Source organism: Typopeltis vanoorti, chromosome 4, assembly GCF_054136105.1.
Source record: "Typopeltis vanoorti isolate ZY-2024b chromosome 4, IOZ_Tvanoo_1.0, whole genome shotgun sequence".
In the NCBI taxonomy this organism is placed as follows: Eukaryota; Metazoa; Arthropoda; class Arachnida; order Uropygi; family Thelyphonidae; genus Typopeltis; species Typopeltis vanoorti.
Window position 1 is genome coordinate 63327926 of NC_143552.1, and position 15468 is coordinate 63343393.

General features: G+C 35.8%; 1 protein-coding gene across 1 annotated transcript in view; it reads left to right on the top strand.

Moving 5' to 3' along the window:
- The window catches only part of LOC150107366 (venom phosphodiesterase-like), a 291454-nt gene extending 276275 nt beyond the window's left edge, over positions 1–15179 (top strand). The window contains exon 20 of the mRNA XM_090391228.1: positions 14963–15179. Coding sequence (XP_090247354.1) covers positions 14963–15115 — 153 coding nt within the window. The 3' untranslated portion in view covers positions 15116–15179. The remainder of the gene's footprint in view (positions 1–14962) is intronic.
- The last annotated feature ends 289 nt before the right edge of the window (positions 15180–15468 follow it).

A 15468-nucleotide genomic window follows, 5' to 3' on the forward strand; every position in this document is an offset into this window, starting at 1 on the left:
TTTAGTTTTGGGAAGAGATAGAAGTCAGAGGGAGCCAAATCTGGGGAACAGGGTGGATGTTCCAACAATTCAAAGGGCAGGTCCCTTAATTTTCCCATTGCCAAAACATTTTTGTGGGCAGGTGCATTGTCCTGATGAAAGATGATTTTTTCCTTCTGCACACTGAGTCTTTTCTCACGAATTTTTTCGTCTAGTCTGGTTAAAATATCAGAATAATATTCCCTGGTTATTGTTTTACCCTTTTCAAGATAATTAATAAACAAAATGCCTTTAGCATTCCAAAACACAATGCCGTGACCTTTCCTGCTGATGGAACTGACTTTGTCTTCTTTGGCACCGAACAACTGGCTTTTGCCAATGTTTTCACTGCTGTTTGGATTCTGGTGTGTAATGGTGAATCCAAGTCTCATCCATAGTAAAAATCGATACACAAAATCAGTTTTATTCTTGTTAAAATGCTCCAAGCACTATTCAGAGATTTCCATGCGAGTGCATTTTTGATCTGCTGTGAGCAAGCGCGGCACCCATCTTGTGCAAAGCTTTTTCATTTGCAATTCTTCATGCAAAATATATTCTACATGTTCTTTTGAAATGCCTATGGTCTCAGCAATTTCATGCACTTTGACTCACCAGTCATCCAATAACATATTGTGCACTTGATCAATGATTTCTGGTGTTGTTATACGTTTTGGACGTCCTTCACGTGGATCATCTTAAAGGCTGGTATGGCCTCGTTTAAACTCAGAAGCCCATTTATTAATTGTCGAAAACGAAGGAGAAGAGAGTGCCCGTAAACTTTTATGAACTTCAAATAAATTTCTTTTGGCGTTAAACCTTCTTTTATAAAGAATTTTATAATTCGTTATAAAATACTCAATTTTATCCATTTCAAGGGATACAGACAACACTTTTGCTTCAGACAGCTGTATAAAACAAACTACTTGATAGAATGACTTGCAATTTCACATGGATGCTTATGACAGATGTACCAACTTAGAAAAAAAAAAAAAGTGTTGCCATCTACGGTCGAAGCTGAGAATGTTTCAGACCATCCTCATAAACTAGTCACTAACCATCACGACAAGGGAATTCCAAGCCTTCATGGTTTACAGTGGCATGGAAAAATGCTAATGGCACATCTTGAGGAAGACTTAACCATGAATGGACTCCTGAGAAAACTACTACATTCATTTGGGACATAACTGAGAAAGAAAGAGAGAGAGAGAGAGAGAGAGAGAGAGAGAAAAGAGACAGTTTACCTAGGACTAACCTATGGCAGAATCTAGGAAAAAGGAAATTCAAAATGAAGAGTCTCTGTTGAGGTTAAGTGGGGATTTTTGAAAAGAGGAGAAACCAAGAGAAAAAAATCCTAGAGTGGATGGGAAAGAGGAATGGCCTGTCAGAGAGGAAAAAATACTAAGGTATCAGAACAGAGATAGAATGCAAGGACATGGCATTCAGAAAAAACAAGTTCTCTATCCGAAGAGACAAGAGAAAGTTTATTTGATTCTGTCACACAGATGTTTAGGACTCAAAGCTGAAAGAAGTTGACTGGTTGGTTGAGGAGTTCCTGTAGGCCTTCTCTATGAAAGGCTCTGAGTATGTCATTAACAAATGCTATAGCATTAACAGTGGTTATGTCAAGAGAGTAGCGAACATGGCGTGGAATTAAGCAAGGAAATTCATCAATGACATAGTTGAGGAAATGAAGAGGGCAAGAAGGTCTCCTTGGCATACACCCTGAGTTCTAGTATAGATGTAAATCTGGAGCCCAGAGTGACAGCAAAGGAATTTGCAAAGTAAATTTCTGATATGTAAGTGAGGAAAGATTCTGGACATCCTGAAATAGACGGTGATTGAAGTATAGCTTGAAGAGAGATGCTGCCAGGATTCAGAGAGAGAAGAAATGAAAGAATGAAGACTCTAAGCACAGCCATCAACAGGTATGAAGGCTCTTTGCCTAAAGTCATGTTGAATGTATGACTGAAGACATTTAGCTAACACTATATGAAAGCCAAGTGAGAGAACAGGAGGAACTGTAATTCAATGGTAATCAGAGGATACAGATGCATCTTCCTTCTTTGGAATGAACTAGCAAAGATATGATGGTATGCATTTGGTAAATAAAAGTAGATTAATTAAATCTTGCAAGTCAGGTAGAGGCATCCACAGAGCTCTGCATAAATAAAGTGGTATGGTCCTCTTGGCTGATGAAATGGCTGAAAGCGGACTTTATTCCATCAAAGGGAGATAGATAGAAAAGCATGGCTTCTGGAATGGACATTGAAATAGAAAAAAGGTAGGTATGATGGCAGAGTGTAAAGACATCCTCCAAAAGTAAAACTCCTTGTGCATCTCACCAATCCTTCCTACAGTTTAACCATAACCTTTATTATCATTATCATGCACTGCTCCTCCAGAGACCTAGACAGACAGGTAAATGGGAGAGGGAGTCAGGATGGACAGAGAGACACTGCATAAGAAGTGTAGATGCTGGATGCAGAAGTGAATGTATGAACAGACAAGAAAAGTCATGGGAAGGCCTAGGATGTGGGGAGCATTTGAATCTGGGAAGGATTGTGAGATCAGGGGTGATAGAGGAATGGTCAGAGGGAGGGGAGTATTGAGGAGTCGCATCTGAGAAGTGAGATATGTTAGACCCAGAAATGAGTTTTGTGTTCTCCTTATTTTTTTTTCAAAATAAAGGGAACAAAATTATTCCACTGATCAAGTTCATCCAAAAATTGTAGGATTAAGTGAAACGTGGTTGGATGAGGAAGACATCTTGTCAGGAATAGAGACGGAGAGGCCTAATGTTTTTCATTATGATAGAAAGGGAAAGAGAGTGCTGTTGATGGCAGCAGAGTTATGCCTATCAAAGTTGGAGATGCAAGGGAGAAATAGCAGTAGCAGATTTGAGCACTGCAGTATGAGGTAGAGATGGGCAGAAGGAAATCTAGTTGGAGGCTACTATAGACCTAGTAATGTGGAGGGCAGTGAGAAGGAAATTAATTAGCCCAGCAAATAAGAAACAAGTGATCATTATGGTAGATTTTAATTAGAGTAATATAACGTGGAATGAAGAGATGCATCTGTGGACAAAGAGAATGAATTTCTCATTTTTTGAGAGTCATTTACCTTAGGCAAAACTTAACAGAGAGCACACAAGGATCAAGTTCTGGATTTGATCTTCCCATCAGAGAATGTTGTTATTAACACAGTGCCAAATTTCCCTCTAGTTGGTAAGAGTGACCATGAAGTGATCACCTACGTTCTAGATGGTGAACCTATGGCACATCCTAGAATTTTGCTGGCACGTCAACAATTTACAGGTGATATCCTTTTATATGCTTATAAATGATTCAACCTTTTTTTTTAATTGTTACAATATGTACAAGTTAAATTTTGTTTTACACCAGAGAGCAGCTATGAAGACGTGCATATGATTGGTGCAGTATTAATAAAAGATTGCACGACTCAAAGGCAACCGAAAATTGTTGAGTTGAAATACTAATTCTCTTCAAGCAAATTCCATAACATCTGAAACTCTCAGGGATACAAGTTGCCCTCGCCACTTGCATCCCTGATTTTACTTTACGAAAAAAGACATTAAAAGTTTTGCATATACACACGAAAAATGTTTAAACATGTTCACGTCGAGGCGATAGTAACTCACTCCCTGCGGTTAACAACGCACCCTCCCCAACAGCCATTATTATACTGCAGATGCAAGAAAAACAAGTAGTTTTACTGTATCCCTGAATAAGGTACGGAGCCTTTTGCAGTCTGTGTAATATATTTCTCAACAAATAGTGCAATTAGAGACAGCTGGAATAAAAACGGTGCTAACTAATGAATCACATGTCCCCTCTCACAGAGACTATGCTGTATAGACTCAAGCAAAACCATATGTTGCACCGGAAACACGGTATCTAACTAAAAACTATTGTCTAATTTTTCATACAAGTTGACATCCTTCTGCTGCTTCAGCTGCTCAGCTAACTTCGACGGTGAGTTACAGTGCATAAATATTTTTCTCAGTAGTTTTTTTTTTCAAACCAACATCATTAAAATCAATTTAATGATACAATAATCAATTTTACACTGAATAATATAAATTTATATAGAAATAAATATCATAAATAAAATAAAATATTATTTATAAAATATTATATAGATATATATGTCTGAGTGGTTAGCCTAGTGGCTGTGCAATTCGCAACCATATGCTTGGGGAAGGAGTGTCCTAGGTTTGATTCCTGTCGGTGATGTGAGGAGCTGAAGGATCTTCCTCAGCCATAGCCAAGTTAGGCGGCCTTGGGCATGGACAGTAGGGTTTTTCCCCCAGTTTATCCTGGGGTTTTTTATCCCAGGATAAGGTCTCAAAGTTGTGTTCTCAAAGCAGGCAAACCAGCCTTGAGAACTCAACACTACGAACATGGGATACACTGGGGCATAGGGCTTGACCACCTTATCCTGTGAACGGTTTGAGGTCCGATGATTAATATAAACCCTCAATACCGCAAGGTAAAAGAGGGAAAGCGAGATGAGATATATATATATTATAAATTTATAAATTAAGATTAATTTTCTATTAATTTTTCTCTTATTAAAAACTGCCTAGCATGTCAGCAACTCGATTTGTAAATTAAATTTTTGGCATGCGCACATAAAAAGGTTTGCCATCACTGACCTAGTTGTGAGGACTTCCATGAGAAAGGGATATATGTGGAACTAGAAAGCTGGTAATCATGAAGAAGCCCAAGGGACAGCTAGTAGCTATATCAGAGAATGAGGAACTGGAGTATTCTTTTCAGTTTTATTTTCAAAATATTATTATGATATACATAATAATAATACTTTGTTTAACACATGCCTAGGAAATTGAAATTTATTAAAATTCCTGTATATTTCACCCAATGTAACATGAGCATCATTCAGTGAGAGAGCCAAAGAATTAGTTACATCATCATCATGCATATCAAGGATTTAGGCCTAGCATGGCCTGTTCCAGCCTTAGAAGTCATCATTGAATTGTTTAAGAGGACATCCTGGTTTTCTTTTTCCTAATGGCTTGTACTTTAAGGCTTGTTTTGGTATCTTTCTGTTTTCATTCTTTGAACATGTTCCATCCATTTATGTTTATATTTTTTAATTTTTTCTATTACTGGTTCTTGATTTAATTCTTTCATAATTTCTTCATTTCTTTTATGATCAAATAGGGTATACTTTGCAGTTTTTCTCATAAACTTCATTTCTGCTGTTATTAATCTTTGTCTTTTTGTTTTATTGTCCAGATTTCGCTTCCATACATTAAGACTGGTAGGGATAATGTATTGTATACTTTTAGTCTGGTTTGCTTTTGAACTAGGTTTGGTTTAAGTATAGAGTTAATTACACCTGTTATTTTTAAATATTTTGCAATTTTTACATTTATATCTTTTTCATTTTCATATGTGATCATACATCCTAGGTAGTTAAATGAATTCACCTGTTCTAAGATCTTGTTATCTATTACTATTTTAGTTCTTGTTGGATCTTGTCCTTTAAAGGCCATGGTTTTTGATTTTTCTGTTGATATTATCATACCATAATCTTTGGCTATCTCATTTAGATCTAAAATAACTTTCTGTAAGTTATCTTTAGAATTTGTAATTATTATTTGGTTGTTGGCAAAAAGGAGAGTGTTTAAGTTCACTGTAGGAGAAAGTTTAATTCCTTGATGTAAATTTTTATTCCATTTAAGTAAATATTAAAAAGAGTTGCTGAGAGGAGACATCCCTGTTGGATCCCTTGGTTTATCTCTCTCATATATGATAGCTCGTGATTTAATCTTATTTGTATTTGATTATTTTCATATATACTTGTGATAGCTTTTACAATATTATTTGGTATTTGTCTTTCTTTTAATATGTTAAATAATGTTTCTTTTAACTTTGTCAAATGCTTTTTCAAAGTCAATAAATGCAATATGTGTTTCTAAATTGTATTCTCTTCTTTTCTCTATTATTAATTTTAGGCAAACGGCTGGGTCTATACATGATCGTCCTTTTCTAATTCCATTCTGTACTTCTAAAATAAAGTTTTCGGAATATTTCATTAGTTTGCTATTTAAGATTCTGCTATATATTTTGTAACAGGAATTTAGTATACTAATACCTCTATAGTTTTTAGGGTCATCTCTATTACCTTTTTTAAAGATAAGAATCACAATTGCTTTTTTCCATTCTATTGGAGGGATACCAGTTGAATAAATTTTATTTAAAAATAATAAGGGTCTTTCTTTGAATCTTGTTCCTGCGTATTTTATATAGTTCTGAACCTAGCTTATCTTCTCCAGGTGATAAGCTAGGTTCTATTTTCCGTTTCTTGTTTCTTTCAGGTTGATTTTTTTTTCTTTAGTTATTTCGTTTTCATTTTCGTTAATTGTTTGCCAGTTGTCTTTTTTAAAATATTTGTCTGTCCACAATTCCGTGTAGTAATTTAGAAATTCTTCTAATTTCAATTTGGTGTTTAATTTTATGTTTTCTTTGGCATCTGCATTGAAGTGTTTCAAAATATTATACATTGGGTCTTATTTTATATAAATCATGTTCTAAATTAGAAACAAATTGTTCCATGATTCTCTATGTCTTTTTCTGACTTCTCTTTTAGCTATGGCTCTTATCCTTTTATATTCTATTTCATCTTCTAATCTTTTATTGCTTAACCATTTGTGATAGGTTTCTTTTTGATTATCTATTTGATTGTATCATTCCAGATCTTCAGTTTTTACTTTTATTGAATTTTTTGGTCTTTCCTAAGCTTTCATTTACTGCTGCATTTAGTATCATTTTTATATTAAGCCATTCTATTTCTATTTCTTAGTTTTGTTTTATTTTATCTAGATATTCGTTAATTCTTTGTTCATATAGCCATTGTACATTTATTTCATTCAGTAGTCTAGTTTTATAAACAAATGTTTCAAATTTTCTTTCTGTTCTTGTTACTTGTAGCCATTTAGGTGGTAATCTTAATTTTATTTTAACAAGGAAGTGGTCACTGCTTATTTCATATCCTCTGTGAACTCTAACATCTAGTGAATTAGTTACAACATCTAAGAATTAGTTACAACATTCAAAATATGAGTCACAGCATAAGTGTCTCAGTCACAGTTGAACAAACAAGAGAAAACTATCAGTGTGACAGTCTATCAAAGGCCTCTGCAGAATCTAAGTATATTTATCACCCTATCCTAATGAAATCATCACTTTGTAGTACATAAGTAAATTGGTAAAATATGATTTTCCTTTAGTAAACCTATGTTGTTTCCAGGTCTGTTTAAGGAGGTCACGAGAACAGTGCTATTAACATCATAACCATCATTGCTCCTCCAGGAAGTTGGACACATTGGAGGGGGAGGGCCCTTTAGTCATTTATGCTTAAATACCTATCTTATCTTTCCATGAACATATTCACTGAAAATGTATTAACATAATCTTATGTTAGCCCATTCTCACACTCACCACACGTTGTGAGAAGAGTCGTCTCACATAGTTCCTAACACACCCTTAGCCAGCTTCCAGTAATGAACTTGAATTCTACTTTGAACATACACTTCACACACTTCAAAATCTCATTTGTGTCGATACTATAACATCTCTTCACATCTCTTAATATGTATTTCTCTATCATAACTCCTCTCCTCTGTCTTTCCTTAAAACTTCAAAAACAACATTTCCTCATGCTGTTCTCATATATGAAATCCCACAGGCTGGTTATCAGCATGATTACTTACTGCTGGGTCTTTTTTGAATGTTACCACATATTCTCAGAACCTAGATGACCATATCTGAGCACCAGAGTTCATGTGGTCTTATTAAAACCATGTAATGTGGAAGAACTCTTTTTCTTTTTTTTTTTGCAAGTTACTCTTCTCTACAGTTCTGTTGTCCAATTCCATTGTGAAGAATGACTTTAACTACCTTAGCAACATATTTCTAAACTTTTTAACTCACTGTTCATTATAACACCTAAGTCTCTAGCTTCATTGATACCTGCAGCGAATTCTCATTAATACAATATGGTACTCTCTGCCTGCAATGTCTTCCATTTGGCAATTGATATTCATTGCCATTTGACAATATAACCAGTCTGTTCAAATCATTTTGCAGGGATTCCTGAACCAACTATAAACTCTTATCACTCTCCCCAATTTAGTATCATCATCAGCAAACAGCTGTATATCACACTCTAGACCATCTCCAGTTTCATTAATATATAAGTTAAACAACAATGGCACAAGTACAATGGACCTGTAAGTATACCACTATTAACTTTTTGACCTGTTAATAAGCTAGTCTCCTATCTAGGTCACAAGTCTAATTTATATACTAATTTCTTTGAGTTTGCATACCTTGTAATCTCATATGCAGAATCCTACCTTTTTCTTTATAAACATTTTGACTAGCTTTCGATGCCTTAGGTCCCTCCAATAATTTGTAGAGTTTTAGGAGTGAGGCCTCTGCTGGAATATGAAGTGACAGGAGAACAGATGCCCTTTCCATACAGAATTAGGAAGACAACAAACATCCATGCTGAGGATAGCATTTGAACCCAGCCTGTTGGTTGGAAAGCGAGTATGCCATCCACTCGATCAACAAGGTCACCTCATGCCAAATGCATTTGCAAAATCCAGAAGTATCATGGTATATCTTCATTTGTATTATTGCTATTGGTGTTTTAATGCTTTTACTTGGTGGGACTAAGGCTCTGATCCATGATATCTACTTTAGGCTTTGCTTTTGATGCCACTATTATTACAATGAATTTTTGGTGCCATTTTTAAAGACTATCTTAAATGAATGTTTCTACAAATGTGGTAGTAAATGCACTCAATACAATAAATCCAGTAAAAATCATAATAATATACTAAAATATACTAATTAATTTAAATAAACACTCAATATATCAAATAATACATCCACACTCAAAACTGCCTCAAACCAGATTCCAATTATTATCTGATACCTCCAGGGAATCAAGGACTCATTGAAGGAGGCCATATGTCACCCACACCAGCTGCCATTACCTTCTGTTAAAATTCACAATAGGTGCATCCACCACTTCAACAGGCAAACTGTTCCACTCAATGCTCTGTAAGAGAAAAATCCACAACACACACACACACACACACACACACACACACCAGTTCCATGAGTGTCCATGTTCTCTTCCCACCTTCCATATAACAAAGAATTTCATTAGATGATATCTTATAACATCCATTCAGAAGTTTATAGACTTCTATCATATCGCCCCACTTTCTCCTATTAATCAGAGTCTGTGGTCTACTTACTCTCAGTCTGTCCTATAATCTACATTCCATAATCCTAATATAATCTTTGTAGCTCTTCTTCTTCTTTGCACCCTTTTGACAGCCTTCTTTATCCTTTCTGAATCCAGGAGACCAAATCTGTACACAGTATTCCTGGTATGGTCTTATCAAGGACTTGTAAAGAGGTAAAATGACTTCCTATCCTTACATGTCAGAGTTTGTTTCAACATTGTGAGTATGTGCAATTTTTGTTATGTAACCTTTGAATCTCAAATTCCTACCCACCATAACACCAAGATCTATAGCCTCATCAGCTTCTTGTAGTATAATCCTGCTAATATAATATGCTGTTGGAAATCTCATCATGCTAAAGTGCATTCCAGCCTATTCAAACCATTCTGTAAGTGCTGGATATCAGTACCAGCCCTGATTGCTCTGCCTATCTTTGCATTATCAGAAAACAATTGAACATCTCCTGTCAGATCCTCTCCAATATCATTAATGTACGGATTCAACAATAATGGTTCAAGGACTGATTCCTGTGATATACCACTGCTCACCTTAAATATGGCAGATTCACACCCACCATATACCATTTTTGATATCTGTCTGTCGACCAGCCACTTATCCAAGTAAGTCAGAAGTTTATATTCCAATGCCATATTCTCCAGTTTATGAAACAGTCTTTCACGTGGAATTCTATTAAATGCCTTAGCAAAGTCCAACAGTATTATAGTTTATCCATTCCTTTCTATCCAACTCAGATGGATGGAATATTGCACATTCAGACACCCACACCTGTTCATCTGCTTGGTGGAGGGTTTCCTAACACAGCTTTCAAAGTTTCCACATCCTGCTGTACATGCTCTTTGCACCACTGAAGATGATGCTGCATTCTGGTTTAGGTAATGTGAGGGCCTGCATATTGTAGTCCAACCATGGAAACCTATGTCGTGAGCCTTGGTTCTGAATGTTTTTGTGCAGATTTATGTCCTAGTCAATGGCTGGAACTCTGTGTTCAGCATTTCAGCTGATGAATGGTGGTTTTTATATATTATCCTTCTTAGCACCTTACAGCCACGTTTGTGAGTGTGGTGAGTCATTCACTGTGGGTAGCACTTATAGTTGCTTCCATCTCAGTATGGTATCACTGATTGTTGACGGGTAGGCCTCATCAACAATTTGTTCAACAGATAGGCCTGCAATATGGCATCCTATCACAACACCTATTTCAAACTTAGTCAGTTCCCTTCTTGCAACCATTCCACCCAGACACAGTTGCATTGACTTGGGAGCATCATTCGTCCAGTTATGCTGGCTACAAACACATGACTCATTACATGGCATTAAACACCTTGCCATGATGTATGTAAAAATAATAAATAAAAACAAAAGATATATACATTATATACACATGGGTGAGCCAAGAATTTTTTTATTCTTGGCTCACCCGTGGTAAGAATGTACCAAAGTAGGTTTTTCAAAAACTTTTCATAGGTGGGAGCCACATATTTAAAAAAAAAAAAGTGAAAGACACAGTGCAAGAGGTCTGACTGTCACACACACAAAGATCATAAAACCATATTTTAAACTCATTCACCATTGCATTGCTCAATGCAATCTGTGGAAATGCATTCTGATCACTTACTACTCTCCATGCAAAAAAAAACCTGCTGTTCATCTTTCTCCCTTGCTCTCACCACCTTATGCAACTTCCAAGAATAGCCTCTTGTTCTTCCTGTGTCTCCTGTTTTATGAAATACCTCTTCCATATTAATCTGATAAAAACTACTTGTCAATTTATGTCTTAATTATACTCTCCCTCCACTCCTATCCATCCATTAGATTCTGCAAACTGCACTTCCTCAATCTTCACTTCTTCATAGTCAACATTCCAGAGATCAGAAACCATATTAGTTAACTGTCTCTGGATCTTTTCCAGTATATTTTCAATTCTTGTGAAATCCTGGTGACCAAATCTCTGCACAGAAATACATGTGGTCTACTCAAGGTCATATACAAGGAAACTATAAACTTCTGTAGCAGTATGATTCCTACATTTTAAGATTTTATCACCATTATCCCCAAGATTACTCATCTCCTATAAGGTACTCTTGCTAACTGCATACTCTGTTTCCTGAATTTTAAAACCTTACATTCTGCCAACATTAAACTACACATACTGGCCATAAAATAAAAACTCTTATTTAATACTGTTTTGGACCTCCACGAGCCTGAATTACAGCACATATCCAGTTTGGCCTAGATTCACAAAGTGTTTGATTGTATCTATGTCTACAGCATATCAGGCATTCACCAGCCAGTCATTTAATTGGCTCAAATTTGTCGGAAGAGGACAAATTCCCAGATATGTTTTTCTAACACGTCCCATATATATTCTCAATGGGCTCAGATCTGGACTTTGTGGTAACCAAGTAAGATGGTGGATATTGCTGTCGTGCTCACTGAACCACTGCTGAACAGTTCTTGCACAATGGACAGCAGCACTGTCATCCATAAAACAGCCACCATCTGCTGGATGATACAAAAAAATCAACACTGCAGGCTGGACTTGATCAGTAACAATGTTCAGGTATTCTGAGAACACCTGACCCTCCAGCAATATCAGGGGACCCATTCCATGTCAACAGAACATGTCCCACACCATGACACCACCACCTCTAGAATGTTGAGTTGTGTTTACAAGGCAAGCTGGGTTCATTGCTTCATGGAGTTCCTGCCAAACTCTCTACCTGCTGTTTTGGCACAGAAAAAGGTATACTGTGACTCATCAGACCACATAATTTTTTCCCCAATCTTCCAGTGTCCAGTCGCAGTGTTCCTAACACCACTGTAGATGAACTTTTTGCAGAAATCAGTGGTTTCCACATAGGCGTGCAACTGCCAATACTGATCCTCTTCAATTCCCTGTGCATAGTTCAGTGAGATATGGGTTAGAAACAGCATTTATTAAATGCTCAGGAAGTTCTGTGTGTCCATACAAGCCTTCCCAGATGGTGATCTTGCTTCTGATAGACTGTCTTAGGACCACAGTTATGCCTCTTAGACAAGCAATGTGGGTTATTTTTTTCACTGATTAAACACCCAGAATATTTCACCTTTTGAGAAACCAGTCAACTCTGCTGTTTTCAAAATTGTGGCTCCAGCCAGATGAGCACCCACAATAAACCCTTTATCAAACTCTGAAAGATCCTTTGTTTTTCTCATTATGATCAACTATTGACGATTACTGACGAGCAGTATTCTTAAATAGTTGCCTAGACCATGTGGTGATGCACATGACAAGTATTTTGCATATGTTATGTAAGTGATGTTTACATACATCTTCATAAAGGTTTCTAATTCAGTGGCTAGTATGTATAGCATCCCCACCTACAGAAAAATATTCGCTGTACTGCTGGTGATTATAGTTCTTCTCATTTCAACAAATGCATGTCCTCATTCAAACCTTTCCCAGTATCATTAACATAAAAAGCAATGGCCTCAAAACACAGACCTGTGCAGTACACCACCTTTGGGATAATGTCATTAAAACCAATTGCCACTAACCAGTATCCAGTAGCACTGATACCCTGTAGGTACCGTGTCATGACACCAGTGTGTTTTTAAAGTGGTTTCTAAGGTCAAATACTGGTTAATTTTCTCAGCTTAAAAAGTAAAAGTTACATATCCCCATAGTTGCTTAAAATGACAGGACAAAAAAAGTGTAAGAAGTGGAAATAAGAATAATAAAATAGTTTTTAAGCAGGAATGGGTGCAAAGTTTCATCTTTACTGTTAAGGATGAGAAATCTCTGAGTTTTCTGTCATGTGACAGAAGTTTTAAAATTTTTAGAAAATATCTTGTAGCTTGCAAATATATGAAAACCATCCTATATGACTCTTGGGCTTAGGAAACTTGACTATTATAATATATGCATTTGTCCACTACATTCACCACTTTGTTGTAATAAGAGTAAGTTACTAGGTGAGTGGGAAATTAAGAGGGGTTGTTAGTACAGTGTTGCAAAGTAAGTTTCTAAAATTTAGTTACACAGAGATGGAATGCAGAATATACAACTGGTGGCTATATCTTAAAGGAGGTGGAGGAGATAAGGATCTTAGAGTGATAGTGAATGAGAACCTGCAGTTTATCAGATACATTGCAAAATCGATTATGGCACTGATGCAGAGAATGCTCCTTGTTAAGTCCACATATGTTTTATTGTGCACAGATTTGGTCACCTGGTTGTCAAAAGGACAAGGAGATATTGGAAAGAGTCAAGATGTTATTAACTATGTGGTTTCTAGAATGTTGGATATGGATATGAAGTAAGATTACAGATATGCAATCTGCAGAGTCTAGTGGATAGGAGGAGGAAGGAATATGATTGAGACATAAAATTTGATAAGAATTTATTTCCAGAGTAATCCACAAAATAGCAGTAGGGAGAGGAAAGGAGAACAGGAAGCTCACTCTGGAAGCTGTATGAGGAGAGTGTGAGCAGGGGAGGAGGAGGTCTCCTGCAATGAAAGTAGTAGGTGATTGGAGTACATTCATTACCTGAGAGTATAGTGAGTGTGAAGATGGTGAATGAGTTATATGTGTAACAGTATGGCATTCTATGTTATTGTCATCTGACTTAGATTGTCAGATAACAATAACAATAAACAGGGTATCTTTAATGAGTACTAAGATTTTTGCATAGCTTAAAATTAGCTGTATAAGCTTATATCTATCCTTATCCATGTTCCTTTATATATTAGACTCAAAAGCCTGATGCATCTATATCAACTCAACTTTCATAAAACTAACTGTTACATTGAGAAGGTTAGTCTTGTTTCAATAGACTGCTGTGTCTGTCAGTGAACATATTCACTGACCAACATGTTTGTTCTGTAGAACCAAAAAAAATCTCCAGAGGAAAACCCTGCCCCCCCCCTCACATAAGACTGGACAATTTTCATTTGAAAACACCTCATAAACATTTCTTTCATCTTAGGAATATGAATATTTCAATCTAGGTTTTTCTAAGTAAAGGATATTTTTCATTACTGATGGCACCACAGAGGTACTAAGGACACACACACACACAAGGTGTGACAGTTAAATTCCATTCCTGGAATGCACATGTAAAAACTGTATTTCCTTACCTATAGACCAGTGGCTACTATCACCTTGGAAGTAACTCCTTTATGTGGCTGCATGCTTAGTTAGATGATGCTGTCGTTGTTCAAAAACATTTCTGGAACTCTTTTTTCTGAACGGCTTTTTATTTTTAGTACTATCACCATTGCATACATGCAAGCTTTACAACAGTTTGTCAATTTCTGCCTTGATTATTTTGATGCAAATCAAGACTATAGTACAAACTTATCAAACATGCACAGTAGCATAGCTCTATATGATTCACTATACACATGATAGGATGAGGCCATTCTAAAATCTGAGAATTTGTCACACCTCATATATTAATGATTTATTTTTACTTTTAATCTTATAATATTTTTAATGTATTCAAAATCATTTAAATGTATTCAAAATTGATCTCAGTGTGTGTGTGTGTATACAGTAAGCAAATGATTTTTATTTAGTTCTCTTTAGAGAATATGTTTTCTGATTAAGTACTTTCTTTTCCTTTCATAGTCATATTCCCAGTATTTGATTCAACACTGTGCTACAGTGCGTGATGTTGAAATCCTTACAGGCCTTCAGTTTTACACATCGTTACCTGTATATGATGCAATTCGTTTAAGAATAAGCCAACCTTTAGGACAATGGAAAATAAATGAATTTTAAGAAACTGCCAAATTTTTATGTAGTACATGCACAGTAAATGATTATTTAATCAAGGATATGAATGGTGCAGTTGGTCACCTGAATGTAATGTTAGATATTTTTGTAAATATCAAAAATAAAACTTTATATACTATACTGGCATATTTAAAAATATATATATATATTCATGATAAATTCAGTTTTTAAATCTCTAAAGAATAAGGAGGGGGGGGAGGATTGATCTTTTCGCAAAATTATATTATGAAGCATTTTATTTTATTTTTCAGAGCTCTGTATATTTGTATCATGCCCCAAACCATTTGTACATATTAAACTAAGCACAGTTACCTGCATGTAATTCATAATATAGAGAT